At 41.4% G+C, this 27,183-nt stretch overlaps 2 protein-coding genes and 1 non-coding gene across 6 annotated transcripts in view; 1 reads left to right on the forward strand and 2 right to left on the reverse strand.

Moving 5' to 3' along the window:
• The first annotated feature begins 87 nt into the window (after window positions 1-87).
• Window positions 88-23,373, forward strand: gatb (glutamyl-tRNA(Gln) amidotransferase, subunit B). Its single transcript, XM_006796068.3, has 13 exons — window positions 88-269; window positions 3,693-3,846; window positions 3,932-4,045; window positions 8,548-8,746; window positions 9,312-9,434; window positions 9,546-9,659; window positions 12,554-12,638; window positions 13,135-13,179; window positions 13,463-13,655; window positions 13,838-13,971; window positions 22,630-22,708; window positions 22,835-22,969; window positions 23,054-23,373. Exons 1-13 carry the CDS (start codon window positions 124-126, stop codon window positions 23,177-23,179), a joined length of 1,647 nt encoding a protein of 548 aa, XP_006796131.2. The 5' UTR covers window positions 88-123; the 3' UTR covers window positions 23,180-23,373.
• trnam-cau (transfer RNA methionine (anticodon CAU)) lies at window positions 621-692 on the reverse strand. The gene has a single exon. It is a non-coding gene; the product is annotated as a tRNA-Met (tRNA).
• Window positions 23,374-24,048: 675 nt separating the features above from the next.
• fhip1aa (FHF complex subunit HOOK interacting protein 1Aa) overlaps window positions 24,049-27,183 on the reverse strand; it is a 39,047-nt gene continuing 35,912 nt past the window's right edge. For all 4 annotated transcript variants that reach the window (XM_006796065.3, XM_087841689.1, XM_087841688.1 and 1 more), the window contains 3 exons: window positions 26,997-27,175; window positions 26,735-26,855; window positions 24,049-26,049 (listed from right to left, as the gene is read on the reverse strand). In XM_006796065.3, the coding sequence (XP_006796128.2) occupies window positions 25,850-26,049; window positions 26,735-26,855; window positions 26,997-27,175 (500 nt within the window). In that variant the 3' untranslated portion in view covers window positions 24,049-25,849. The remainder of the gene's footprint in view (window positions 26,050-26,734; window positions 26,856-26,996; window positions 27,176-27,183) is intronic.

Raw genomic sequence — 27,183 nt, forward strand, 5'->3', positions numbered from 1 at the left:
AGATGGAAAATACACAATGCTGGGGCTTGTAGTTTTAAACCTCAGCTAGCGGCGTAGGCCTATATACTAATTGCTACTTTAAAAAACTACAATTCCCGTGTTTGTCAGAGCAGCGACACCAACATGGCTGCCTCCTGTGTTGCAGCAAGTGAGCTTCTCAATAATATAAAACAAATATCAGCCTTGGGTCCAAAGGCTTCGTACGTAGTTAGGGCCGTGAGCACCACAAGCCCACAGTGCCACGCTCAACTCCCGCAGAGGGCACGAAGGTAAGAAAGGGTGCTGGGTTATTGTGTGTGCGTGTGTTAATCGTCTCTGACCTGCAGGTTAACCTGCATGTTGCCCTGGTGTTGAGCTATAATAATACCTCTTTAGGGTCTTCTTATTAACAGCAGCCGGGTGAGAAAAGTCATTAACGGCAGCCTTCACTTGTCAGCCTGGTGAAAAACACTGCAGACAAAAGAACATTACTGCGTATGCGACATGGTTCGCGATTTCATCAACAAAATACGCCCTGAACATTGTGCATTCATGTGGTCAAACAGCTTAATATACGTTTATTAGTCTTTTAAATTACATTTGGAGTATAAGCTTTATCTTGTGGCTCGGTTAAAAACAGTTAGCAGAGGATGGTTTCGATCCATCGACCTCTGGGTTATGGGCCCAGCACGCTTCCGCTGCGCCACTCTGCTGTGTAGTTTTGAAGGTGATACAAATCTAGGGGCTGAGCTAACGGTGCAAAGATCTTCTTAGGGCTTGACCTAAGACAGATGAGTAATAAAGGGGAGAAAATGGATGAAAATCAGTAGAAGCAAGATAGAACGTGTGCATGGAAGAGAGGTACAGCAGGTGCAACAGTAAAGCTGCAGGAAGCAGAGGTAAAGAAGTTGGGGTCAACCAGAGCAAAGGACAACGCTCAAAAGAGGTGAAGAAAAAAGTGCAGGCAGGGTGGAGGAGCGGAGATTAGTGTCAGGAAGGGATTTATGACACAAGGATAGCAGCAAGATTGAAGGGAAGGTTTACGAGATGGTAGTGGGATGTATGATGTATGGTTTGGAGATGGTATCATTAATAAAAAGACAGGAAGCTGAGCTGGAGGTGTTTAGAGTTCCTTTGTGAGTGACCAGAACGGACCGTATTAGAAATAAGTTCATTAGAGTGACAGGTCAAGTTTTACCATTTTGGAGACTAAGTTCAGAGTCAAGGTCGAGGTGGTTTAGATGTGTACAGAGTGGCCAAGATGGTGGATACAATGGACAAAGGATGTTAAAGATGGAGCTGCCAGGCACGGCAACAGAGAAGATTCATGGAGGTAGAGGAGGACATGCTGAGGGTTGTTGTGAATTTGTTAAAAAGTTTGTTAAAAAACTACCATCATAGTTTCAGTTTAGGTATGGTTATGTACCAGATTTTTACTACTTCCTGGAGACTCAACCGACTGCCTTGGAGCAAAAAAAATGTCATGTTACTTTTATTCTACTTAAATAGTTCAGTTTCATGTGGCTTTATGCTTCTAGCCCAATTTAAAATTAGTTATTTTTCTTTTTACTCTGTTTTATGTGAAAGCTATAGAGCAGCTAAGGAAAAAAACACACATTGTGTGTCTATATTAGATAAAAGATGTTGAATATGGAGCTGTCAGGCAGGAGGAAAAAGAGGGAGACTACAGAGAAAATTCATGGGTGTAATGAAGAAGGACATTTAGAGACCTGGTGATACCAGGGGGTGCCTTTTGCTAAGCATAGGCGATGTTGTCTTTATCAGTTTTATTTAGCTTTTCAAAGGGTTAAGGCAACAGTACAGACAGCAGTCTCTGTGCTTTTGTCCATAGAGTCACTCGAAGAGACAAGTTATCCATCTGCCATGGTCACAGGATGCTGTTAGAACACTGTGATAACAGATGACGTCAACATGTGGTACAATGTGAAAGATTACACAGAGACAGAATAAGACAATATGGAGCCTTTCATTCAGGATGCTCACCAAGCCTCTTACATCTGTGGCAGAAATCGTGTTACTGTCGTGCAGTGTATCATACATCAAATGCAGTCTGTGTCTGAATAACAGGATGCTACGAGTTAAACAGATTAATGCAGACAGACATTTAAAGCTTTTCATCTCTGAAGAGTGCTTTAGGATTGGGTGCATGTTTCAGCTGAGAGAAACTACACAATATCAGTCCACTATGTACCAGTCACACTCCTTTAGGATATTAAATCAAGGCTACAACATAATGCAATTTAAATAACTACTGTATTATTATAGGATCTTTACTTTACAGTATAAGCACCTTAAGGCAATTGTGGTTGTGGTTTGGCACTACATAAGCAAAACTGAATTGAATTGAATTGAACATCAAAGTGCCACCTGAGTAGAACATGTGTTGTGGCGCAGACACTAAGCTTTCCTACTAGTTTTTCTCAGTGGTCACAGATATAACTGTGGCTGCAAAAGATAACTGCGGCTCTTTTTTTTTACTTCTCATCCGTAAATAATCTGCTCTTTCACGTGATTCAGTTTATTTTGAAAAGTCTCAACAGGATCTTGAGCTTTATTGTGAAAGGTTTGTGTGGAACATAAACAAGCGGACACGCGAAGGTGTTACCTTCGTTGTTGCTAACCACAACGTATAAAAACAGGCGCTTATCCATCAGTAGTGTGGTTATATTACATATAAGAGAAAGAGAGAACTTTAAGAAATTAATAAGGCCACTACAGTGACCATCAGAACGATGAAAAAATATTGCTGTAAACAGTTTATTTTGCGACACCACCAAACAAACGATAGCGTAAAATGAAACGATAGATGTTTTTATATCGTCATCCGATATCGTTATATCGAACAGCCCTAAAGACGATTATTATTTATTGTCTCTGTTAGTAATATATTTTATTCAGATGACTGATAAAAAATCCTCAGTGCCTGAAAGTGAGCTTAACTTTCATATTGTCAGGACACTACCAAGAAACTGTAAGTGGGACCAGAAGTGGAAACACTAACTTTTCAAAAGCAAAGCCAGAAACTGAACAGCTGTTTTGACTCGTGCTGTGCCGTTCATTCATCTTTGAGTCTGTTATGGCGTTTTTCAAGTTTTTATTAATGAACTGAGAAAGTGTAGTTTCATAAGGTTGTGTCATTTGCAGCCTACCCCATTTGTTCCTGTGGGCCACATAGTAGGTCTGAATAAAGTTTTTAGGGCTTAAGTTAAGTTATAGTCTCCAAGCCCAGCTTCTGGCTTATTTGACAACAGCTGTAAACAAAACAAAACACAGGTTTCTGCATACATTATTGAATGCAGAATTTATTAAAGCAGAATATGAACTGACAGAATAAGGCCTTTCAAGGTGAAAGGTCCCAGTGTCTGAACGTAGTTTCAGAGCCATATGGGAAGATGTCCTTGCAAACTCTTTGGAAAAGGACAAAACGTCTTCTTCTTTTTCTTCTTCTTAAACTTCTTTTGTGCTTTTGCTTCCTTTGTGAGAAAACAGTGTACATCAAAAGCACTGCCAATTATAAAGTGTAATTGTAGGCATCTAAACACACTTCAAACCCCTAACCCGCACGAAATTTGCTCATTTCCTTAACACCTCAAAGCCAGATTGTATTTTCCTTTGCCATAGTACACAAATACAGCCCACCTGTGTAGTTGAATTTTCTTTCATGTTTTTTGTTTCTGTACCGCGTGTCTCAGTGCTCCCCAGCAGCTGGTCGGTGTGGTGGGTTTGGAAATTCATGCTCAGATTAACTCCAGTACCAAGCTGTTTTCCGGTGCTCCGGTTCGCTTCTCGGCTCCTCCGAATTCCCTGGTGTCATTCTTTGATGCATCCTTACCTGGCACATTACCTGTAAGTTATGCTTCGTGTGATTAGAATAAACGTAACCTGTCATTCTTAGATCATCTGTCCCCATAATGTCCCCGTGTGTCCCCAGGTCCTGAACAAGCGCTGCGTCGAAGCAGCGGTGATGACAGGACTGGCTCTCAACTGCGCCGTAAATAGGAAGTCGCTTTTTGACAGGAAACACTACTTTTACGCTGACCTCCCTGTAAGTTCTCGTTTTCCTGTCCTCAGTTGTCACTTTCTGTGCAGCATCTAGGGATCGGTGGGAAGGAGAGTGATAGCACAGGAGACAGGGGTTATCTAAGAGACAGGACTCATTATCATCCTCCACGCTGCTTCCTTGCTTTGACTTTTATGCAAGCTGTGCTCGTCTGCTTCCCGCCTTTCCATCACAACTGTTCCGGTGAACTCTCCCAGCCGTGAGCTCTAATTTAAATGGTGAGCAAGTCTTGCAGAAGAAGCAAAAAGGCAGTGTTTTCCCCACATACACAGAAAAATAACACTGAAAATGACCAGTGCTTTTAACTTGCCAGCTCATTTCCTTCAGTTCACTTCTATTTTTTTATTATCCACAGGTCATTGCCTCCTCCATGCTGTTAATTTGGTGCTTGCTCTCTTAATTTATTTACTTAATTTCAGTCGTTATCAGAATTGGAAAAACCATACATAAAGTAACTGGATGGAACTGCACAGATTCACAACTTATCATATTAACTGTGAGCTAATATTATAAATTGTAAATTAAATAGTGAAAGTAAAATAGTTGGGTGAGCGGAGGCTGAATGATCTCCAGTCATTAACCAATAATGGGCTCTATTTGGATATTGGCTGCCGGCCATTTTCTTAAAGTGGATGTTTGTGTTTTGTAATGTTGGCTATTGCACTCTTAATTGAAACTATCCATATGGTTACTGTTGAATACCCCCTCTTAAAGCAGCAGAACGGATCCAGCCAAACCAAAACTTGTAGCAGTGTAAAGTTCGAGTGTGTGCTAAACTCATAGACTGTATGTAAAGAAAAAAAAATGGACAAAGCCATCGTGATGTCAACCATAGGTTTCTGAAGCTCTGCTTGGAGATTTTGTTAGCATCATATCATGTTGCTGGTTTGAAGCCCATATTCGAAGGAGAGAGTAGAGTGCTAAGCATCTCACAAACAGACCCACAGATACCTGCTAAGCATAATACAAAAGTTACTAGATTTTGACACACCAAAACTGGTGGTCAGAAAATTGCATTTAAAACATGCCAGTAGAGATCAACACCACAAATGCAGCCAAGAGATCCAACTTTCAAAAGTGTTGCCAAACAGCATCCCGCTGCAAAGCAAACACACTCCTAATTTAGCTTTTAAGACCCCAAGATGCTTAAACTCCCTTCACTTGGTGCAGTAATTGCTCCATGACCTGGAATACGCACTCAGACTTGGATGTGCTAATTCTCATCTCCTCTGCACTTTTTTAAATCACTGGGGATTGGCTTTAAAAAAAGAAAAGAAAAATGCACTGAATGGGAAAAGAAGGAAACAAAAGTGACAAGGCCTTTGTGACTGCAGGTTCTAATGTTATAGTTGGCTGCTGAATGTCTATATGCTGTGGTGTGTATCAACATGCAAAGTCATGCATAAATAGAAAAACAGAGAAAAAAACTGTTTATCTTGAAGTGAGAGAAAAAAAATTAATAAGTGAATGTTAAATTAAACATATTATTTAAAATTAAAAAAAAAAAAAAACAGGACATGTAAGAGAGAACATGAAAGAAGGTTAGGAGGATTGCTAAACGTCCCCAGCAGGCATGGCCCCCACAGGAGTAGGTCACAGGGGGCCAGGGCATGCAGTATTTAAATATCTAACGGCAGGATGTATAAGCTGAATAGTAGCAATACTGGAAGAGATACCCCAACCTCCCAAAAAACCCTCTTTAACGGTGATATTTCCATTAAACTGTCTTGCCCAAGTCATATTCACTTTGCTTTCTGTAATGGAGTGCTTGCATGGAAAGGTTTCTCAACCCTTCAGTAGCCCTGGGGTAATTTTACTGCCATTATAAATGACATTTTAAGGCTTGGATGGAACAGACAAAATGTCATGGGAGCTCTACAGTGACTTACCCAACAGAGACCTCCTGCTAATAAATCTAGAAATTTCTCAAAAGAAAGGTGTAAGAGAATTTTACTTTTCAAGTTTGTTTTCAAAGTGTAGCCAGCCCTGGTAAGACATTTTGCTAACAGAGCTTTGGGCAAAGTAATGAGGAGGGTAATTATGGACTAAATAAAAGTTTCATTTTCTTTGGAGTGTACCATATTTCAGTGAAACTGCTCAAAGAAGTTGATTATGGAGAGTAGCAAGCAAAAAACAAAAAACTTTAGCTGGTGGTTTTATTTATTTACTTTCTCATCTAACTTGACTTTATTGTGTGCAGATGTGACTGCATAAGCATGATGAAGAACATCCATTATATGCAGATCTTTACAGATTGACGTTCTCCCGTTTAATTTTAGGGGAATTACTGATTTTGTGGCAGCAGTGCACATTTTCACTGTTGTAAATGATACACTGTCTCCTCTCAAAGTTCATCAATCTTCCAGCAAAATCCCCTCCAGAAGCGCGGGGATTATTGTTGGGCTCCTCTCGCTTTCTTGCATGTTTGCAGAACTTTACATCATCTCCTTTGGATTCATCCTCAACACACACAGCAGGATTAAGATTATTATTTTTCTTTTGAGAACTCGTGCCAGTAGGTTTTATCCCAAAGCCTTATTGATGTTTTAAATACCTAGTGTAGTCTGCTTTATAATCACTTAGTTTCCATTACTCTCACAGCTGCTTAAAGAGGGTGGTCTGTCTCAGTGAAGCAGCTTGATAATCTCAGAGTCAGAGTGGCTTTAATTATGCAGATGATGGAATATTCTTCACATTCCACCAAAAGTTTGAGTGCAGTCTGTGCTCGTAAAAACCAAACGTGGAACAGGATCGAGGGAGAAATTATCCCGCCCTTGAAAAATACATTTGTAAATTGCATTGTACATTATTGATATGTTCCAGTAGAAATCCCTGATTGCATTTTGTAAAACACCACAGTTGCTCATTAAATGATTAATGCCGCTGTCCGAGCAGCATTCCTTCATTGAATTGAAATGGCAGGCAAGGCACATATATAAAGTTTTTAACAGCCCTTTAATAACATGCCTCAGCAGCTCCACGCTCATCTAAATAATTGCAATTTCCTTGAGATATTAAGTTTCCAAATAAACAGACATGGCCTGGCCATTGAAGCTTTGACTTGTGTTTAATGAGAGAAATGAAATGTCTTTGTGACCTCGGCGGGGAAAAACATCGGTGTGCAGGGGCGAGGAATTAGACGACCGACTGAGTCTTGTTTGTTTAGACTTTGGAATGAGTCAGAAAATGACTCAGGGGCTCACAATGTGGAAAAGAGTTGAAAGTGTGTGTGTGCGCGTTTGATCCTGCTTGAAACGGCGTGTGAGCAGACATGCATCTGTACGAGTCTCAGGAAGTGCTCATTAGGGCTCCGTGTGCTGTCACAGAGTAATTGCGAAAGCTTAATGTGGGTACAAGGATGCTGTTAACAGCAAACAGGGCTCATCCAAAAAGCAGCTGATTTATTATGCAGGAAATGTAAATTGTCTCCACTTGTTCAGATGCTCCCTAATGTCAGTAGTTGGTTTCACTTTCACCTGCAGAAATTGTCGTTTTCAATGACCAGAGACAAAGCTCGTGAAAGGATTAAGTGGGAAAGGGGGGATTTCTGATGAGCTGCAACAGTAGTCACAAAATCTTGCAGATTTACAGATCAAATCCACCAAGAGGAGCAGAAGTTGAAAAGGAACATCCCCAGGAATCTTGTGTTGTTTTCTTCCTGTTTCTTTTAAAAGGAGGAGTTGTGGAGGTGATTGATTGTGTCGATCAGGCGCATTGTACAAAAAGCCGGTGACTAACAGCCCCCCCCCCCCCCCCCCCCCAAATCTCTTCTCCCACGTCCTCAGTCTCCTTAGCATAAGTGTGATTAATGTTTAGGTCTTGTGATGTGGTTGCCGTGGTAACGTCGAAATTAATGCTCGGGGCAGCAGGTTCTTCTAGGAATAGAGGAGCTCATGAAATATTGTGCTTTTGTGAGCAGAAACCTTGAGTGAAATGCCAGCTCCTTCTGCATTATGACAGCCGAGCCAATCGCCGTGTCTAACTGACGCTCCGCGCCAGACCTTTACATGCACCCATGACGCTGCAAAAACTCTACTGCAAGACTTCACGAAACAGTCTTTCTTCTATAATTAAAAGGATGTATTGGTTAAACAAAGTGAAGGATCATTTCTTCATTCAGTTAAAGAGGAGATGCAATTCCTATTTTAAACACATATACACTCACTGACAATTTATTAGGTATGCCTTGCTAGTACTGGATTGGACCCTTTTTTGCCTTTAGAGCTGCTTTAATTCTTCATGGCACGAGTTCAACAAGGTGCCGGAACCATTCCTCAGAGATATGTGGTCCATATTGGCATTTAACAAACCAGTCTTCAACCAACCAGCTATCCAGCACTCATATATTTCACTATACTTTAATTCACATAGCAGCTAACATAATAATTATAGGACATGTCTTTTAATCACACAGTAAGTTGGGGCATGTTTTCAGGTTCTATTTTTTGTTTTATTGAATTTTTTTGTATTGTATTTTCTTGTTGTAGGCTGGATACCAGATCACTCAACAACGTTTGCCAATCGCAGTAGATGGCGTGCTTACTTACAGCCTCCTTGGAGGGAAAAAGAGGAACCAGGTGATGAGAAAAAATGTGACCATCAAACAGATTCAGCTGGAACAGGACAGCGGCAAGAGTCTCCACGATGACGTCCGCAGCCAGACACTCATAGACCTCAACAGAGCAGGTAGCAATACAGAGGAAGAGTCTGCTCAATGAAAAAAAATCAATGATAAATCAGTCCTGCTCATCTGTCTTGTACATCCAATAGTGGCAGCTTATTCCTGTGATTGTCCTGATGCCATTTAAAAGCCGTCACTGAGCTAAACTGGTCTTTGCTTGATTTATTTTTATCAAGAACTACAGCTAAAAACAATTGGACACCGGCAAATAGTGTATTTACTGCATATTTACTACTCATTGATTAGCTGTTTACTCTGCCACTGAACTGGTATTTAACAGTCACTGGAAGAAAAACCTCAGAGTTATAATGTGTCAGAGGCCTGAGGGCTGCCAGCGTGTAGCAGCAGGTGTTTGGCAGTTGACTTTCCTAAACCATCTTTTGATTAAGAAATTAAACTATTTTTAAGAAGATGTTTTTATGATTGACAGACAGCAGCAGCAGCTGGAAAAGTCATAGAATTCCAGTGATAATGTTTTGCTTTTTAAAAACTAATATTAGGTTAATCAACAAAGCAAGGGTTTGTCACTGAGCTCCAGACCCTTGAGATGTGAAACGTTGCTGTCTTCAGGTGTAGGTCTGATGGAGCTGGTGATGGAGCCAGATATGAGCTGTGGAGAGGAGGCTGCTGCAGCTGTCAGAGAGCTGCAGCTCATCCTGCAAGCTCTAGGCACCTGTCAAGGCAATATGTCTGGTATGGAAATCACTCTTTGTCTCTCTCCTTCTCTTGTGCTTCCAAGCTGCCACACTTCTAAACCTAAACTTAACTCTCTCCGCGTGCATCTTTTCACCTCTTTTTGCTCAGAGGGGCAGCTGAGAGTGGATGCCAACGTCTCGGTGCACAGACCCGGAGAGCCACTGGGCGTCAGGACAGAGGTGAAGAACATCAACAGCATTCGATACCTTGCCAGAGCTATAGGTAAGCACCGATAAAAAGTTTGAGACTCAGTAGCAAGAATAGCAGAAAGCGCCTCAGGCATTTAATCATTTATTTTTTGAATTTACTTTATCTGAAAGGGTCTTAACTGCACGCATGATTGCTCACACATTTTAGTCCTTTTTTAGTTGACATTTAAACAGGTCATGTTCAGGATGAAATAGTGTTTAGAAATAGAGTTTTGTGTTTTGTGGTAGCTGCATCTACCAGCTTGTGGTAATATTGTCCAGGTCAAGATGTCTTGTGCCTAGGATATGTTGAGCTGATTTTGACACACGCTGTAGTGCAGCTATTATATTGCAATACTTCACATTTGGTTACTATGCTCTCCACAGTGCTGCTGTACTTTGGTTATGGCTCTTGTATTAAAAGCGGAGGTAAAATGAACAAGCTGTCAGTGTTTTCTTCTTCACATTGCATGAACGGCTTTTTAGGACAGTTATTAAGTTGCTGAACTATTGACATGACATATGTAGCAGATGTTCTATAGATTGGCTTTATTAGCCAAAAATCCAAAACTTGGAAGCTGACTCTCAAATTTTTACACTTACATTTCCTTTACAATCAATCAATCAAGTAAAATCACTTCTATTTTTACATCCCTGTGTCGCAAATATTAAACATTTGCTGAATGTTCCCTTGATCATAATAAAATAGCATGGGTGCAAACTTCACCCATGGTTGGTGGAGGAATACAATCTAGACAGTTTTTCATTTGCCAAAGATGAATAAGAGAATTAAGAGGCAGCATCCAAGAACTTTGTACAGATAGTTTTGGAGGTACAGAGATGTCTAGGAGAGAGAACAATGCACTTTTTATTCAGACTGATTAACACAGTGCTGGAGAACGAGAGGATGCTTGAGGAATGAGGAAGAAGCACACTGATACCAATTTTCAAGAACAAGGGTGATTTGCAGAGCTGTAGTCACTGAAAAGGGATAACTTGATGAGCCATACCATGAAGTTATAGGAAAGAGTTATTGAAGCAAGGCTAAGAAGTGAGGTGACGATCAGTGAGCAGCAGTATGGCTTCATGCAGAGAAAGGGCTCTACAGATGAGATGTTTGCTTTGAGCAGGTCGATGGAGAAGGATGGAGAAGGTCAGAAGGAGTTGCACTGAGGTCTTTGTGGACCTAGAGAAAGCATATGATAGGATGCCAAGACAGGAGCTGTGGAAGTGCACGAGGAACTCAGGAATGGCAGAAAACTATGTGAGGGTGGTACAGGACATTTATGAGTGCAGAGTGGTGAGGTGTGCAGTAGGAGTGACAGATGGGTTCAAGGTTGAGGTAAGTCTACTCTGAGCCCCTTCTTGTTTGCAGTGTGTTGATGGAAAGGTTGGCAGATGAGATCAGGCAGGAGACTCTGTGGACTATGATGTTTGCAGACAACATTGCAGGTGGAAGAGAGGCTGGAGAGGTGGAGGTGTGCTCTGGGGAGCAGAGCAATGAAAGTCAGTAGAAGCAAAAGAGAATACATGTGCGTGTGAGTGAGAAGGGGGCAAAGGTAACACAAAGCTGCAAGGAGTAAAGGTAGAAGAGTTTAAATATGTTGGGTCAACCATCCAAAGCAAAGGACGGTACACATGAGAGGTGATTTTGGACCCAAGGATAGCAGCAAGAGTGAAAGGCAAAGTTTCTGAAATGGCAGTGAGAGGGAGATGGTGGCACTGACAAAAAGACAGGAGGCTGAGCTGGAGATGGCAGAGTTGAAGATGTTTATTTGTCATTAGGAGTGACCAAAGTGGCCGGGATTAGACATGAGTACATCAGGTTGATCAGTCTGGAGACAAGGTTAGAGAGGCAAGGTTGAGAAAGTGGATATAATGGATAGGGGATGTTGAAGACAGAGCTGCCAGGCAAGAGGGAAAGAGGAGGACCACAGAAGATTCATTGAGGTCATGAAGGATGACATGCATAGGGTTGGTGTGTCAGAGGAAGCTGCCAGAAAGAGAGTGAGATGGAGGCAGATAGTTCCCTCTGCTGACCCCTAAATGGAGCCGCTGAAAGAAGCAAAGTTGGGATAAAAAGTTTTAACTTTTGTCATTTTTAATCTGACTAGCATCTCTATGAAAACATAATTGTCATGCTGCATTTATTAATTAAATCCATGAACTAAATACTTGTACCAGATTATTACTTGGTTGAACCCCTAACTTCCCGAAGTCTCCAATCAGTCTGGTTGCCTTGGAAGGAATAAATCTCATGTTACTTTTACTCCAATATTTCCCTTTCATGTGGCTTTATATATTCCTCTTTTTCATTTGATAGCTATAGAAAAGCAAAGAAAAAGCATGCGTAGTGTGACATAATCATCATATTTTTACTATGTCAGTGCCTAGAAATAGACCCAGTTAAGTAAAAGCAAAATTGCTGGATTCATGAAGAGGCATTAAGACAGGAAGCATAGTTGAAACTGACAGTAACTTGTGAAGCGTAAGTTTTTTGGACTGACAGCTATTCACAAACAATTAGCTGCGTGATAGCAGCATGTGATGATTAACTGACTTCTTGCAGCTGTTCATAGATTTTGTGTCAGCTATAACTTTGCTGATTTTTAACTGAGCTTCACTTCAAACAAGCTAGTAGTCTCAGAAAATTTCAGTACTTGAGATGCAGGTTTTGGAAGTGTGTTTTGGCATATAGCAGCGCTGTGCTTCAGTTATTTATCAATTAAGTTGTTTCACATTTACTCTGCTGCTGAACTGGTATTTAAAAGTCACAGGGAAAACAAAAGGCTGTTTATCAGAGTTACAATGTGGCAGCACTCAGAGAGTCAACGATCACCGGCGTATAACAGCAGGTGTTTGGCATTTAGCACCAAATTATATTTGCGGTTCTGTATTTGTGTTCATGTTCTCCTTGATATTCATCAGACTATGAGATCCAGAGACAGATTGATGTCCTGCAGAGAGGAGGCACGGTGCAAAACGAGACCCGGGCGTATGATTCCAAATCAGGGTAAGAGGATGAAAAAGCAGCGTCTTCATGCCAAGATGTAACCGCTACAGCACCCTGTGACTGGGATCTCTGCCTGCTTCATTAGTCGTGAGCTTTGCTGAGGACGAACCATCATGGTAATGATGATGAATAGAGCCATTTGGATGCTGCCGTCGTTCTGTGTTATCTGTGAGCTATGTGCTACTCACAAGCTTATGAGCTCACAAAATAAGGCAGCTGAGGCCTTGATCATCCTCTGGTACCTCCCTCCCATGAGGTCTTGTATATCCGAGGTACATGGTGAAGCATGCTAAACAGTGTGGGGTGATGATCTGTGGGTCTTTCTTCTCATTCCTGTGAAAGTGGTCACAGATCTGACGCCACTAGTTTGAAGAAAAGCAGGCTCACTGAAAGGGATCCCCACACATATGTTCATTCTTTGTTTTGAGTATTTTCATGTTTGTTTGATCTTCTCATATTGAGTTATCATTTCTGATACTGCCACCTTGTCTTCTAGGGAGACTCTACCTATGAGGGACAAAGAGGGTCTTCAGGATTACAGGTGAGTGTAAGTTCATATTGTAAGTGTTTATAAAATCAGAGGAAGATCCTCTTACTGGGGTCTGGAGATTGACAGGTAGCTAAACAGACCTCACCTAAAGTGTGAACCGACGTTGAATGTGTTGTGGTTTAGGTAGGGGAATGATTGACAGGTTCAAGGCTGATGGAGTCGAATGATCAGGCGGCCAAGTGACAGCACAAGACGACCTTTTTTCCCCAAACTTACCCGTACTGCTGATAAAACATTGTTCCCTGTTTTCACTCACCCCTCCTGCCTTTTTCAGGTTTATGCCAGAGCCCAACCTGCCCCCTCTGATTCTGTATGAGGATAATGCATCACTGCCCACTGGCATTGATGCGTGCCAGGTGGTAGTGGTGCAGAAGATAAAGGAAGGGCTGCCAGAGCTACCAAGTGTCAAAAGAGACAGGCTGGTGCAAACGTACGAAATCCTACCTGAGCACAGCTTCACTCTGGTGGTGAGTTTCTGAGTGGGAGAAACTGGGTGAAACCAGCCAGTGGGAGAAAAGGTGGTTGATCAGGTCTTACTCGTGTAGCTTGCTAGACTTTAACAGGATGTAGTTGTATACTGATGAGCTCTGCTTGTTTGTCTAATTAGATAATATGTTTGTAAAGGAATCTCTTTTTTATGTCAATGTAGAATGAAGATGGGTTGGTGGACTACTTTGAGGCTGTGTTAAAGGCAACCAAGAAGGAGCCAAGGAAGGTGATTGGCTGGGTAACAAATGAGCTGCTGGGTCACCTCAAACAGCAAGACATGAGTGTGTGCCAAAGGTGAGACACAGACTGACACATAAACATACTCCAAGTTCCAGGATGAGCATTTATCTAACCGCCAGGTAAAGACTTGGGGTCTCATGGGTGGCATGGTGGTGCAGTGGTTAGCACTGTTGCCTCACAACCTCCTAGTTGGCTGTTTGGGATTTCCACATTCTTCCTGTGACTGAATGAGTGAACCAGTCCTTTCTGTTCCACCTTTTCATTAGACCCTGAAGCACCCAGTCTGTTTCAGACTGAAAACTACTAAATAAAAGAAATGAACTGGATTTCGAGTGTCAGGAAACTCATGTAAAGAAAAAATAAGAATATTCCGAATGTGTGCAGTGCATTTGTCTCATTAATCAGAAATCCCAACAAAGGTGGGACCTACAGCTGTTTCTTTCAAGTTGTTAAATTGCAGCTACACACCGGGGCTGCTGTCTAAACATTATGTTGCTGGAAAACATTATGCACACAGTTTTTTGGCTTGGAGGCGATTGTGTAGCTGTTATGATGGACTGAAAGAGAGGAGCAGCCACAGTGTAAAGATCAACCTTACCTTTACCATCATTCACAGCATCATCATTCAGAAGTTAAAATTCTGATAAGTTGGTCTGACAAGTTAAACTCCACTGTAGTGGGATTTTTTTTTTGTAACAAAGAAATTGATTCTTTGTTACAAAAAAATCCCACTAGACATCTTTGTGGGGACCTGAAATTGGAACGTTACTATATTTGTGGGGACCAGCAGTCACTTAGCAGGACAAAAGTGCCTGTCCTCACAAGTTTGAAGGCATTTTTGAGACTGAAAATGTGGTTTTAGTGTCAGGGTTACAATTAGGTTAGGCATCTGGCTAGTTAGTTGTAGTCTGGCTCCCACTGCCAGACTGCAACTGCACCTTATGTACATTCTGTAGTATTCATTCCACCTCACTTAATTTCTGTATTTTATGTATATAAGTTTAGATTAGTTATTTATAGTTGGTTTACACAGCTTTGTGTATGTATGTGTATGCATGTGTGATGTATATATAGACGTGTGTGTGTGTGTGAGATTTAGCACGTGGGTGGCTGTAGCTCAGGTGGCAGAGCAGGTCAGCCACTAACCAGAAGGTCGGTGGTTCGATCCCAGGCTGCTCCAGTCTGCATGCCAAATATCCTTGGGCAAGATACTAACCCCGTGTTGCTCTCCGATGCATCCATCGGAGTGTGAATGTGTATGAATGGTAGACTACTTAGCACTTAGGTCAGAAAAAAGTGCTTGTGTGAATTGGGTGAATGAATTAGTTGTATAAAGCGCTTTGAGTGCTCAGACAGAGTAGAAAAGCGCTATATAAGAACAAGTCCATTTACCATTTACATTGCTGTGCTTGAGAGCCTCCATCTACCGGAACCAAATTCCTTGTATGTGTCTGCACATATACTTGGCCAATAAACACAATTCTGATTCTGATTCATTTTTGATGGTTATGGTTAGCGGCTAGGAAAATGTGTGTGTGTGTGTGTGTGTGTGTGTGTGTGTATGATAGGAAGTAACTCATCAGCTGATAAACGCATAGCTTTGAATTAGAGATGGACCGATCCGATATTACATATCGGTATCGGTCCGATACTGACCCAAATTACTGGATCGGATATCGGTGAGAAATAAAAAATGTAATCCGATCCATTAAATATCAAAAAAGCACCTCACAAAACTTGCTACACGGCGTAACTCGGCTCATAACCGTAGCACGTTGCAGCAATATGCATCACCTGATAGAGAGGCTGTGTGTATTTGTAGCCTTGCTAGCAAACCAGCATTTCATCTCCGAGGAAGTTATCCCAGAGAGAAGTAAAGCAAGTGTGTAAGTTCATCTCTGAATGTCTGTAAAGCATTCCCATGTTAAGCTTAACAACAGATATTAGGAGCGACTGCCTCTCTCTCTCTCTCTCTCCTGTTGCTACTTCAATCATGAAACTGCTTAATGATAATGCTAATGCTTAGCTGATCGGCTTTTCTGTCGCGAGTCCGTCTCTCTTCTTAGTTTTTGGCCCACTTCTCACCAGAAAGAAGAAACCAGCGGCTGAACAACAGCAGCACTATTAAGCTTGATAAGCTGTTGTTAGAATTTATTTAATATTACTTTGTACACCAGGATCCTTTTCTACGCAGCTGACAGCTGGTAACTGTGCAGGGGCGGATCTAGCAAAGTTTAGCCAGGGGGGCCGATAGGGCATGAACAGGGAAAAGGGGGCACAAAGACATACTTTTCTTTCTTATTCTCATTTAAAATGTCTAGCTTTTAATAAATAATTATTTGACTCTTACACCCAAAGTTTTAATCTGATGTAAAATCTATAGAAGTCCATTACTGTATATAGTAACTGTTAAGTCTAATATACCCTAGTAAGCTATAGTACTTTTTCCTTTGGGAAGATACCATCTGTGCAGTCTGCAATTCTGTTGAAGAAAGATGTTGAATCTATTTAATTATTCTTGAAAAATAATTTATTTCTATGCATTTTTCCCCCTGCATCAAATTAAAGTTGATTACATCGATTAAGCATCATGAGGTGGAGGGTGGTTTGTTTGGGGTTTTTTTCTGGGAGTTTGCAACCCTATTAGTTAGGTTGCTTAATATTTCTGCTAAGTACTCTTTAAAATACCAGAATAGGAAGGATTGAGTAGGTTTAAGTTTATTAGATTGATCAGTGTTGCTGAACTATGAAATATTTTGGGCGCAGTGTATTTTTTACATACAGGTATAACAGAATAGCTTTAGTGTTGTTATTTATTTAAACTTGAGTATAAACTTGTACAAAATGCAGCAAGATATTAAAAAAACGCTTTATTGATTAAAAAACACACTATATCGGATTCATATTGGTATCGGCAGATATCCAAATTTATGATATCGGTATCGGACATAAAAAAGTGGTATCGTGCCATCTCTACTTTGAATAAGCTGATCATTGTAAGGCCAAGTCAAACAGCTGATCCTAACAGCAGTGCAGTTGTTCAGAAAAAAACAAACGAACTGCTGATGCAGACTTTTGACTGATGCCACTAAAGCCAAAGTTATTGAACTATTGAACTAGTTACACCCTAGATGATTTGCACTGGATTAATGACCTTTCAGCCCCCCAAAAAAGATGTTATCTTTGTGGTGGAGTGTTCTGAATGATGGCTTTTTTATGTTTATCTGAAAGGGAGAGCACTACAGCTTTAGTTACATAAATAACTCTCATCCATAACTATACAACAGCAAGCTGGGATATTCATTAATTCTGTCAGTGAGAAAGCTTTTTGGAGAATTGCTTTTTGAAGGCTTGATCTCTCCCTAAATAAGAAAGCCTGTTAGCTTGAAGATGTTCTAAAACACTCTTGACATTAAAGAGATTTTGATTTGGTATGAAAAGAGTTGCCATGGTACCTTTTACACTTAAAACATTAAAGAAAAAAAACCCACGCACACACACACAAAGGTACATTTCAGGCCACCAGCTATGAATAAATAACACCTGTTGTCTCCCACCGTTTCTGTTTATGGCACTGTGTGACGCTAAATGTCCGACACTAATTTCAGCGCTTTCAGTCTAGCAATTTTCCTTCAGTGGCAGTTCAATAATTACTGCAGCTAAAAGAAAAATGAGAGCGGTCAAAGGCGTCTGAGCTGTTGGTCCAACTGAGATTAGCAATGGAGCACAATGATAATTTCTTTGAACTCATTAAAGGCCGGAGTCATTACACAACACATGAAGTTTAAGTAATGGACTGACGTCAGCACAGATGCTGTGTGAGCTTTGCTTTATCTGCCGTTGCCAGACTGTTGTGAAGCATTTGTGTGCGAATGAACTCCAAAGAAGCTCGTGTTTATTTATGCGTAACGTTGCACTGGCTTTGGTTGAAAGGAGGAGGGTTGAAGAAAAACAAAGAGTGGCAAGCGGTTTAGAAACTGAGTCATATAAGTACTTGGAGGAATATTTTGAGTATTCGGAGCTAGGGAGGAAATAACCGGAAGTTGGTTAGCAAATAAAGTTCTCCAAGTGTTACAGTAATGTCTGATGCATGACCTCTGCTGCCCTGTCAGGCCTGCCCGCATTTCCTCTGGCTCCTCTGGCTCTAAGCCATTGACTTGGATTAATGAAATGAGAAATTGGGAAGCATATTGGTGGGACAGCTAGAGAAGTGAAACTCCAGACATGTCATTAAGAGCTCATCCAGCTCAGACATGTCGCTCTCCCAGAACCCCCCCTCCCACCCACCAGGGAAACTGCTGGGGGCTGCCTGTGAGTGAAACTAAGTGGCATATTTGTGGCAGGATGGCGACAGCATGATGACAGAATTGTGAAATGTCTCACCAGGCCCACATGATGGTAATGTTAAAAATATGAAGATGTGAAAAAAATATAATGAGGGTCCCCTATTTCGATCCCAGCTTCCTTTTTGGGGGGGTTTTGTCCCCAACAGCTGGATGAGCAAAAGTATCCCTTTATCTGAACCACCTAATTCATATGGGGAGATTATTGCTGAACTTAAATCTGAAGCTGAAGCTTCTGTTGTTACAAAAAGGTTTTTCAATTGAGTTGTCGTGAAATATTCAGGTTTCTTTCATTAAGTTTACATAATTCTATCAAAAAAGAGAAGAAGAAGCAGCTCGAAGTGGCAGACTCTGGATGTATCAACTATTTATTGCATTACCTTTAGCTCTCTATTTTAACAGAATATTCACCACTTATTATTCTTTTCATCTCATCTGTTCATTCTTTGATTTCTGTTAACTTTTCAGCTGTGCTACCACTCTCACCCTTCATCCTCTGAATTATCATCTAGTTTAACATCATTTTCTGGATTCTGAAAAACCGACTTCATTGCTCACAAGGAGAGTTTTCTTGCTCACAGGCGGTCTATTATCAGATGTTTTCTTTTTCATCTTCAGTCCACTGGACTCGGCTGTTTTCTTATTCCTAACTCGAATGCTTGTCAAAAACCTGCTGCTGTCCTTTTCACGTTCTCTTTGTAGTTTGTCTTGGCCCTGCCTTGGGTGATGGGGAAACAGCGACAGGAGACACAAAAGCTTAGTGCCTTCCTGAGTATTTGATCTTGCCGATACGTTCAGTGCGCTCATGTATATTTATATCCTGATCAGTTGTCCTCACAAGCCGAAAAGAAATATTACAAGATGAGGCGATGATGTGAATATTAGGGTAAGTTACTTAACAGTGGCCTGCTTTGCCCTGCTGGATATATGAAATGATAACACTACCTGATACTACAGAAGTATTAATCTGTCTACAGTGAAAAATATATATAAAATCCACTCCAGGATTATTGCATTTCATAAATGACATGGGTAGTAAACAGAGTCAAGGCTCCAGCATAGGTGGCACCAGTCACCTGTGCTTTCTCGTGGAATGAGAGACCTAGAAGGCACAGCTCATTTTGCTCCATGTAGCATCTTAGCCCAATCTCTTCCCACAGCAGACGGATCCACGTATTTGATCTGCCATAGGTTTTACCCATGATGCCCTTCCTGATGCAACCCTCCAGGCTTGAGATCAGCACTTGGAGCAGACTAGCTTGAGATGCCCTGAGGCTAGGTTTGTGCTTTCTCTCCCTGATTGGTGTGTAAAGTGAATGTGTTAATCACTTCACTGCATTTTTAAACAGTTATTCATAATTTTTGTTACTAAAAAACATGAGGGGTTGCCACAGGTGTTGAATCTTAACTTTAACTAATTCACTATAATATTGCCTGTAACATTTTCAGAGATGTATTCATTACTTTAATTATTTTGACCATTTGTGCAAGATTTTTATTTTTTATTTTTTTTGGCTCTCGGAGGAGGCGGACGCATTTTTTCTCCTCTCCTCTCCCTTATCTTCCCTGCTTAGTTCTTATGCCCTTGTCTAGTCTCGTGTTTTTGTATTACTTTCCCTGGAACACTCTCTCACAGTCTGTTTCTAAAACCTAAAGAGAATTATGGATTTGATCAACTGTTCTCTGAATGCTATTGACACCCTTTTCTCAACGAGAAGTCTGGGCTCGGGAGAGCCCGAGTGCCCTGGAGGGACTTTCCCTGCCGGATACACAATGGACGGGTGGCAGACATGGAGGATTGGATTGTGAGCCTGGCGGGACTGTCGATTGAGGACGCTGAAGATATCTACCTATTCGGAACCATGATAACAGGGTTCTTACTGATCGGAGCTGGCTTGGCCCTGGCTTATCGGAGAATTAAGAAAGCGGAACTGGCTGTTCAAACCCCCAAAGGCTGCCCTCTGGGATTGAAACGATGGGACGAGGCGCGACTTGTCAGAAAGGGCTCACTGAGTGCAGCATGGTTAAGAGCTTGGAGGCGCTTACGACTGCAGTGAATACTCAGAATAACACCTCTGAGCGGAAGTTGGACTACATCTTGGAACAGCTGACTGCGGTCGTGAGGTCTCAGAATTGGCTCTTTGAGCAAAAGAATGACGAGACCACGGAACTGAAGGTTAATAACATCATGGAGAAACTCGCGGATATCCAACGGGAGATTGAGAGACCAGTGTCGGAGTGTTAAAGAACAGCTTGAAATTCTCATTGAGTTGTTGCAAAAGAAAAATTACCATCATAATCCGGCTACCCCTACGGCGCCAGCTGTGGGCTCAAGGCTGGAGCCGAACAAAAACTCCCTGATAACGACTGTGTTGAGTCTGTTCCTTCCCATTCCCTACAAGGCCACCTGGGTTGGCTGGAAGACTGTTTACTTAGCCTGGCAGGGCGAAGGACACTGTCTCAGCTGAACTATGGACACGCACACACATACATATACTGATACTGATAAGCACTCACTGATGCATCACCCTCCCTACCCCGGATGCAACGCCACCTCCAACGCTTACCTCCCCTCTGATGTGGACATCGGGTCAGCTGGAGGCGCAGTCGAAGATTGCAGCGGTCCCAGATCAGATGTACACACTGGAACACTTTCCCATGTTGCTTGTCTGTGTTTATTGTGCTATGGTGTGTTGATATCTGTGCATTCCTGTATTATCCTTTTGTGTTACACATTTCGATGTTTTTTTCCTCGCTACCTAGCCTGACCTGTCTCCCCAATGTGGTGTTTGTGTATTGTATGTACGGTTGGCAAGGTCTGTCATCTCGGTTGTGGGCAAAAGACCTGCAACTGACAAATAAAGGCTATCTCATCTCATCTCATCACTTCAAGCTATTTAAAAATCTATGCTTTTTATTCAGTTGATTGCAGTGCAGCAGTTGTCTTACAGATGTCGCCGAGGCTGACGGACAGCTTGGGAGTTTCATAATCCATTTTAGCTTTCTTTTTTATTTTGCTATTAAACCAAAAACGTGTGGCGGTTAACAATCACTGCCCTTGTTTATAACGACGAATACTGCTGCTCTTAGAGTGTTTTGGATGAGTTTTACCAGAGAAGAGTCTACACTGATTGTTTGTAACTGGCATTTTGGTGATGTTTATCTAGTAGCCAAGAGGAAAATGCATCTTCGAATATTTAATGCTCAAGACTAGATTGAGGCAACTGACATCCCCTCCCCTCATGTTTTTCACTAGTATTGAATTTGGCTAGGGTCAGTGTCACTACTGTTAACATGAGGTGATACCTGGACACTACTGAAGTTGCACAGGTAGACCAAGTCCTTCAGGATGACACATCAATATGTGCGATTGCCAGAAGGTTCATGGTGTCTCCCAGCACAGCCTCAAGAGCATGGAGCAGAGTCCAGGTGACGGACAGTTAATCTAGGACAGCTGGAAGAAGCCGTAGAAGATCCTTAAACATAAAATTTCTGCAAAATGGACTAGCCTGCCACATCATTTTTTCACTTTGATTTCCGTGTCTTTTAATTCAGTCTTATGTAGGTTGATCATTTTCAACAAGATGCTTCTAATACATTACATATCACTACACATAGCCAATGTTTTTTTCCCCATTGAGATCTGATATTTTTTGTGGTCCTTTAATTTTTTGAACAGTGTCCTTAGTACCATTGTACTCTTGGATGTTATTGAAACGATTGAAAATTGTCTTTTTCTTAAATATTTCAGACCTATTTATGTTAATATTGCAAAAATCAGGTATATAATTTTAGATCAATTGCACACCATGGCTGTCATCACAACTTTGTTTTGCTAACAGATCATACATTTTAGTATTGCTGTGCTCCAGAAAACCCTGCATATATATTTCAGTGTCACTGGTTTGTGCTCGCAGCGTGGACTGAGTCGAATATTTGGCCGTGCTTGTCAGTCGCATAGCTGCATATGCAGCAACAGCAGCAACGGTTCGTTGCCCCCTGAGGAAAAATGGGTGATCTCATGACAGGTGGAGATGATGTGTCACAAACATATCAGAGTTTTTGTTGGTGCAAGTAATGCACACAATATAAGGGTACATTTTTATTGATGCAGAAAACTATTTTTCGGATGTGTCGGTCATGGATCGTAGACCTCTGGTGCTCCATGAAGCCCACTTTGGGAACGGCTGGCCTATGGAATAAACAGGGAGGCAAGGAAAAGACAAAACATCGCAGGCAAATCACAAATGTTGATTGATTCTTTTGTCCTTTTGGTGCAATCCTCTCCCCATCTCTTCTACCATTTATATCACAAATTCAAGTCCATCTATTAAAGTGTGATTAAATTACCGCCTTAATTTGATTTTAGCCCAATCTCTCCTTCTGCCCTGGCGGAGCTGCTGGAGCTCCAGGAAACAGGACACATCTCCTCTTCAGTTGCCAAGCAGGTCAGTCAGCTACACAGACAATGCAATTATCCCCTTTCAGTCTGTCATTTAACACACGCAACCCAGCTACCGCTTGTTTGTATTCTGCTTCTCACCTGCGTTTCACGGGTTTCTCCGTGTTCTTAGGTGTTCCAGGAGATGTGGAGGTCACCAGGCAAGACAGCCCGGCAGATAACCCAAGAGCAGGACTTGGGGCTTGTTAGTGACACCGCACAGCTGCACATCATCTGCCAGAAGGTGGTGGACTCGCATCCAGATGAGGTCAGGGCTCACAATGTCGCGTGTAATCACGAGTGAAACATCTCAAAAACATGTCCAAAAATCCTTCTGTGTGCCTCTCTGCAGGTTCACGCGATCAGAAGTGGGAACAAAAAAGTTCTGAACAAGTTGATGGGTCTGGTTCAGAAAGAGACCAAAGGAAGAGCTGATCCAGTTCTGGTGAGGGCGATTCTACAGAAGAAGACCTCGTGAAGATCGCACTGTAGTGTGAGACGCCACTGCATCAGTCTGACAATAAGACATGTTAGAAAAATAAAAACTATTTTCGGCCTAATGGAAAAATCAGGCCCCTATTCTTATTTTTGACTTTGACATTTTGTAAATATTGAAATCTATTCTGGTCTGTATTTATATGTTTGAGAAGTAATAAAGTTTTCAGACTGTGACTGTCTGTAGCGGAGGTGCATTGCCGTTCAGTTTGTTTTGCCAGTGAACAAAAAGAATTTCGAATCCTTCTTTGGATGTCCACTCATGGTGATAAGATATTCAAGGTGGCTTTTATGTGCAGTTCTTTTATTTAAATCTAGTAGTCATGGCCATCAGGGATGGCTGAAAAGCTGATCTTAAGTATTCTTTCCTTTAAAGCGAATCTGTGTAATTCAGTTTAATTCGTTCCATATAACTTAATGTGTCATTTGGCTATTGCTATGTTGGCCATTATGGTCATTTGTGAGGCAGAAGATGAAACTGCTGACATGACATTCGCTGGCTTATTGAGAGGAGCTGAGAAAACCTGCCAGCTCAAGAATCCAGGAAGGATCCCAGTCTGAGAGCTCCCTCTGGTGGTTGAATCATGTCATAATATGACAAACATACCCTACTTGATTTTGGGGTCCTTCTGTTTAACACTTAGTTCCCTCTAAGTTGGTCTTTACTGAGTTCCCACCCCTGTAATGACCGGTTTGCAAAAAAGATGCAGCTCATTTATAAAAACAATGTTGATCTCGTGTATTCGAGCGGTGATGAACCAGATATTTATGAGCTGCTGGTTTTTCCTTGTGCTTGCTGCGTGTCTTAGTCACTGCTTGGATATGGAAAATGTTTACTCAGCACACACACACTTCAAGTTCAAGGTTTTTAATTATTATTATTATTATTAACAGAGGCATTCCATTGTATCTGAGACAACCGTGAACAGCAGCCTGGTTAAATCTTGAACACAAAACAGATCAAGAGTCATATCAGATGAGTCTTTGGAAGGTAAATCTACTGAAATTGGTTTATCAACTGCAGTCGTGCCACAGAGGTGTTAGACAGTGAGTGGCACTGTGGTATTAGAAGGCTGATAAAGTGCTCTGCAACATTCATAAAGACCCATTCAGCAGTCCTGAAAATGGCTTTGACTTGTAGATTTTGAGCCGTTTTGTAAAGAAAATAAAAAAACGTATTTGTATCAAGTAGGAATCAAACAATTTAAAAAGAAACACAAAGTTTCATGTTTCAGATTTAAACCTAAAAGTAAAATCCAACCTTCTCAGCTCAACTTCTAGATAAGATCATTGACCTACTCGGTGTAGTTCACACATTCTTCTGCTCAATCAAAAAAAACCTACATTTTCAGCTCATGCTGCAAAGTTTCATATTGCTCCTCTTCACAAATCAGGCAACATTGTGAAGTGAAATCATAACTTAGAAATACTTGCAAATTGTTGTCTAAGTTGGAAGGTTCATTCAGAAGAAGCATGCTTTGTAACAAAATATATATGTATATCTCATAGCATCTCCTTATACTGATAACCACGTGCAGACTAAATTAAAGGCAATTCAAAGCAGGCTGCCTTCAACACAATCCAAACTGATTTTCAACAGATGCAGAACTATGATTGAAATTTCAAACTGATCACAGCTAACACAACACCCTCAGCAGACAAAGGACCGCACGCTTAAAAACGAACAAAAAAAAGCAACTAACCTCATCAAGAAAAAAAATGGCAACAGAAAAAAAGCTTAAATACCCCGATCCCATTACGAAATATGCTGAACTTAATTATTCTTGATTTGCATCGTGTGCTATGTCACCAGAACATACAATATGTACATTATGAGGCATCGTAAAGGTAAGGCAGACAGTTAAATACGTCACTGCTGAACCGGGTTTGTCGGTTTTTCGCAGATATGGAAAGGCGCACAAGTGTGGAAATCTAGTGCATCGTTTCACCTACAGCTGTTTAAGAAAATCTCCTGAGGTACCGTCATGAATCAACAGGGAAGGAAACAAAATCTAAATCTAACACGATGATTTTGTGGAAACGCCACTTCGTGAAGACATATTTTCGCCAAAAGATTAAGTGTCACAACAGTTGCATAAGAACAAAGTTTGGGTGCGTTTCTGTGAAGTTGCCAGCACTGCACCTTGCAGTGATCCATAGACGCAACACTTCTGAAAGGCCACCTGAGTAATATCGAGTACCACACTGAGCAGCGGATGTCGTACTGTGGATGGAGCTGGTTGTAGAAGACATTCGGGTTGAGGTCAGGACCCAGACGGTTCAAATAAGGGCTGATGACTGCTTTAATTCTTTAAATGTCTACAGTCTTTGGTTAGTGGTGGAGCTGGAGCCTTAGTCATGAACATTTCGGCTGGTGAAAGGCTTCAACAAACTGGTCAAAGTTTAGAAATCCTCCTTGGCTGCCAAATTCTTTCCAGAAGTGGAATGAATACATTTAAAAAGTTCATGAAGTTTTTCTTTTGCTTGGAAAATAAATACTCTATATTTTTAAAAAGTAGTTGTATAAAAATCACTGGATCTAAAAAGGTTTCTATCAAGCGCTGCCCAAAAAGGACATGAATATCAAAAGAGACTCTTTTTATAATCTTTCCTAGTTAGGCTGGACTCTTGATGGAGGCCTAATGGGACACAATTACTCTTCCATAGGAATGTAAGATAAGATGGAGTGCTCTTGTGCAATTGCAGCCAGTTCTTTAAGGAACTCGGTGAAGAGGACGGTAGCGAAGACCTCGGTCCGCTCCAGGGAGATAGCTTTGGGTTTTGGTGGGGGTGAATTCTTTAGGATCCTTCCCCCCTCGTGGTGGTTGGAACCGCTGCTGCCGCCGCTTTTGTCTGTGAGAATAAAGATTGAATGAGTTGCACCGACTAACAACCACGTGAATACGCTGACATACTGTACATGCAAAAGTCTGGATTCAAAGATATTCTCTAAACATATTTCCGTTTCCTGATTTCTAAATACTACGCTCAGCTCGTCTAAATAATTCCCTTTAAAATTCCTTTCTTCTGACAACACTTTTTCAAGCCTGCTCAGCTCTGAACCTACAGGGAATATAGTTCAAAACCACGGCTAAAGCTTCGGGGCTAGAAAGAGAAAGCAGCTCAACTCCAAAGATACACGACTTAAAGAACTCAGCACAGGCAGTTAAATTTATTCTGGTACCAAACAGGAGCCCAAAAACAACCAATCAGAAATGCCGATGTTGCCTTGAACCATATTTAACACCATGCTGGTAAGGCTCAGGAATAATAAACAGTAAATCTAATGCAATCTGCCTTACTAACCATCTGGAATCTACCAAAATACTTCCCAGAAAGCTTTTACAAACAAACTATTCCTGGCACACAGAACAGGAAGTCCTGGCAGGGCTAGCAGGGTAGATTATGGGTTCTCACAGTACAATCAAATAGACATATAGATATATAAATAGATACTTGATTTTTCATACTGTTATAGAGCCATGTGCAGATTTCAATACTAGCTAAAACAGAAAAGGAGAATCTTAGCTGTTGTCACCTGTTTCTATGAATGAGGGCTCCCGAGCCATTAGCCAGTGTTGGGCAGCAGTGATCAGCTCTGTAAAATCCTTCTTGCTGGCAGCCAGCTCCTCTATCTGGTTCTTTACAATGGCTAGTACCTAAAACACAAAGCAAAAACAACATGATTTGCATGTGCACCATTTACAGAGGTGATATGATTAAGGCTCAAAGAAAGACAATCGACTTAAAACTAAAAGTGCCAAATCCCCCAACTAAGACCTCAAAACTTGAGGGGTTACCTGGTAAAGAGAGCGAACAGTCGGCTGAAAAACCAAGTTGGTGTTGAGGAGGAAGGAGCGCAGCAGAGGCTGAGGGTAAGCAGCTAACTGGGCCAAGATACCCGTCAGCAACAGGTTGACATGAAGCGAGTTGGATAGCATGTTCTCCAGACGAGATAAAAGCACGCTGATGAATGGACCTGCAGGG

The sequence above is a fragment of the Neolamprologus brichardi genome, chromosome 6 (genome assembly GCF_056152115.1).
Source record: "Neolamprologus brichardi isolate AB-2024 chromosome 6, ASM5615211v1, whole genome shotgun sequence".
Classification (NCBI taxonomy): domain Eukaryota; kingdom Metazoa; phylum Chordata; class Actinopteri; order Cichliformes; family Cichlidae; genus Neolamprologus; species Neolamprologus brichardi.

Excerpts from the sequence above, each read along its gene's own strand:
- gatb (XM_006796068.3), top strand. The coding sequence starts at position 124 with ATGGCTGCCTCCTGTGTTGCAGCAAGTGAGCTTCTCAATAATATAAAA. Across the intron at positions 4,046-8,547 it reads ACTTTTACGCTGACCTCCCT|GCTGGATACCAGATCACTCA; the intron begins GTAAGTTCTCGT and ends TTCTTGTTGTAG. Across the intron at positions 9,660-12,553 it reads ATACCTTGCCAGAGCTATAG|ACTATGAGATCCAGAGACAG; the intron begins GTAAGCACCGAT and ends GATATTCATCAG.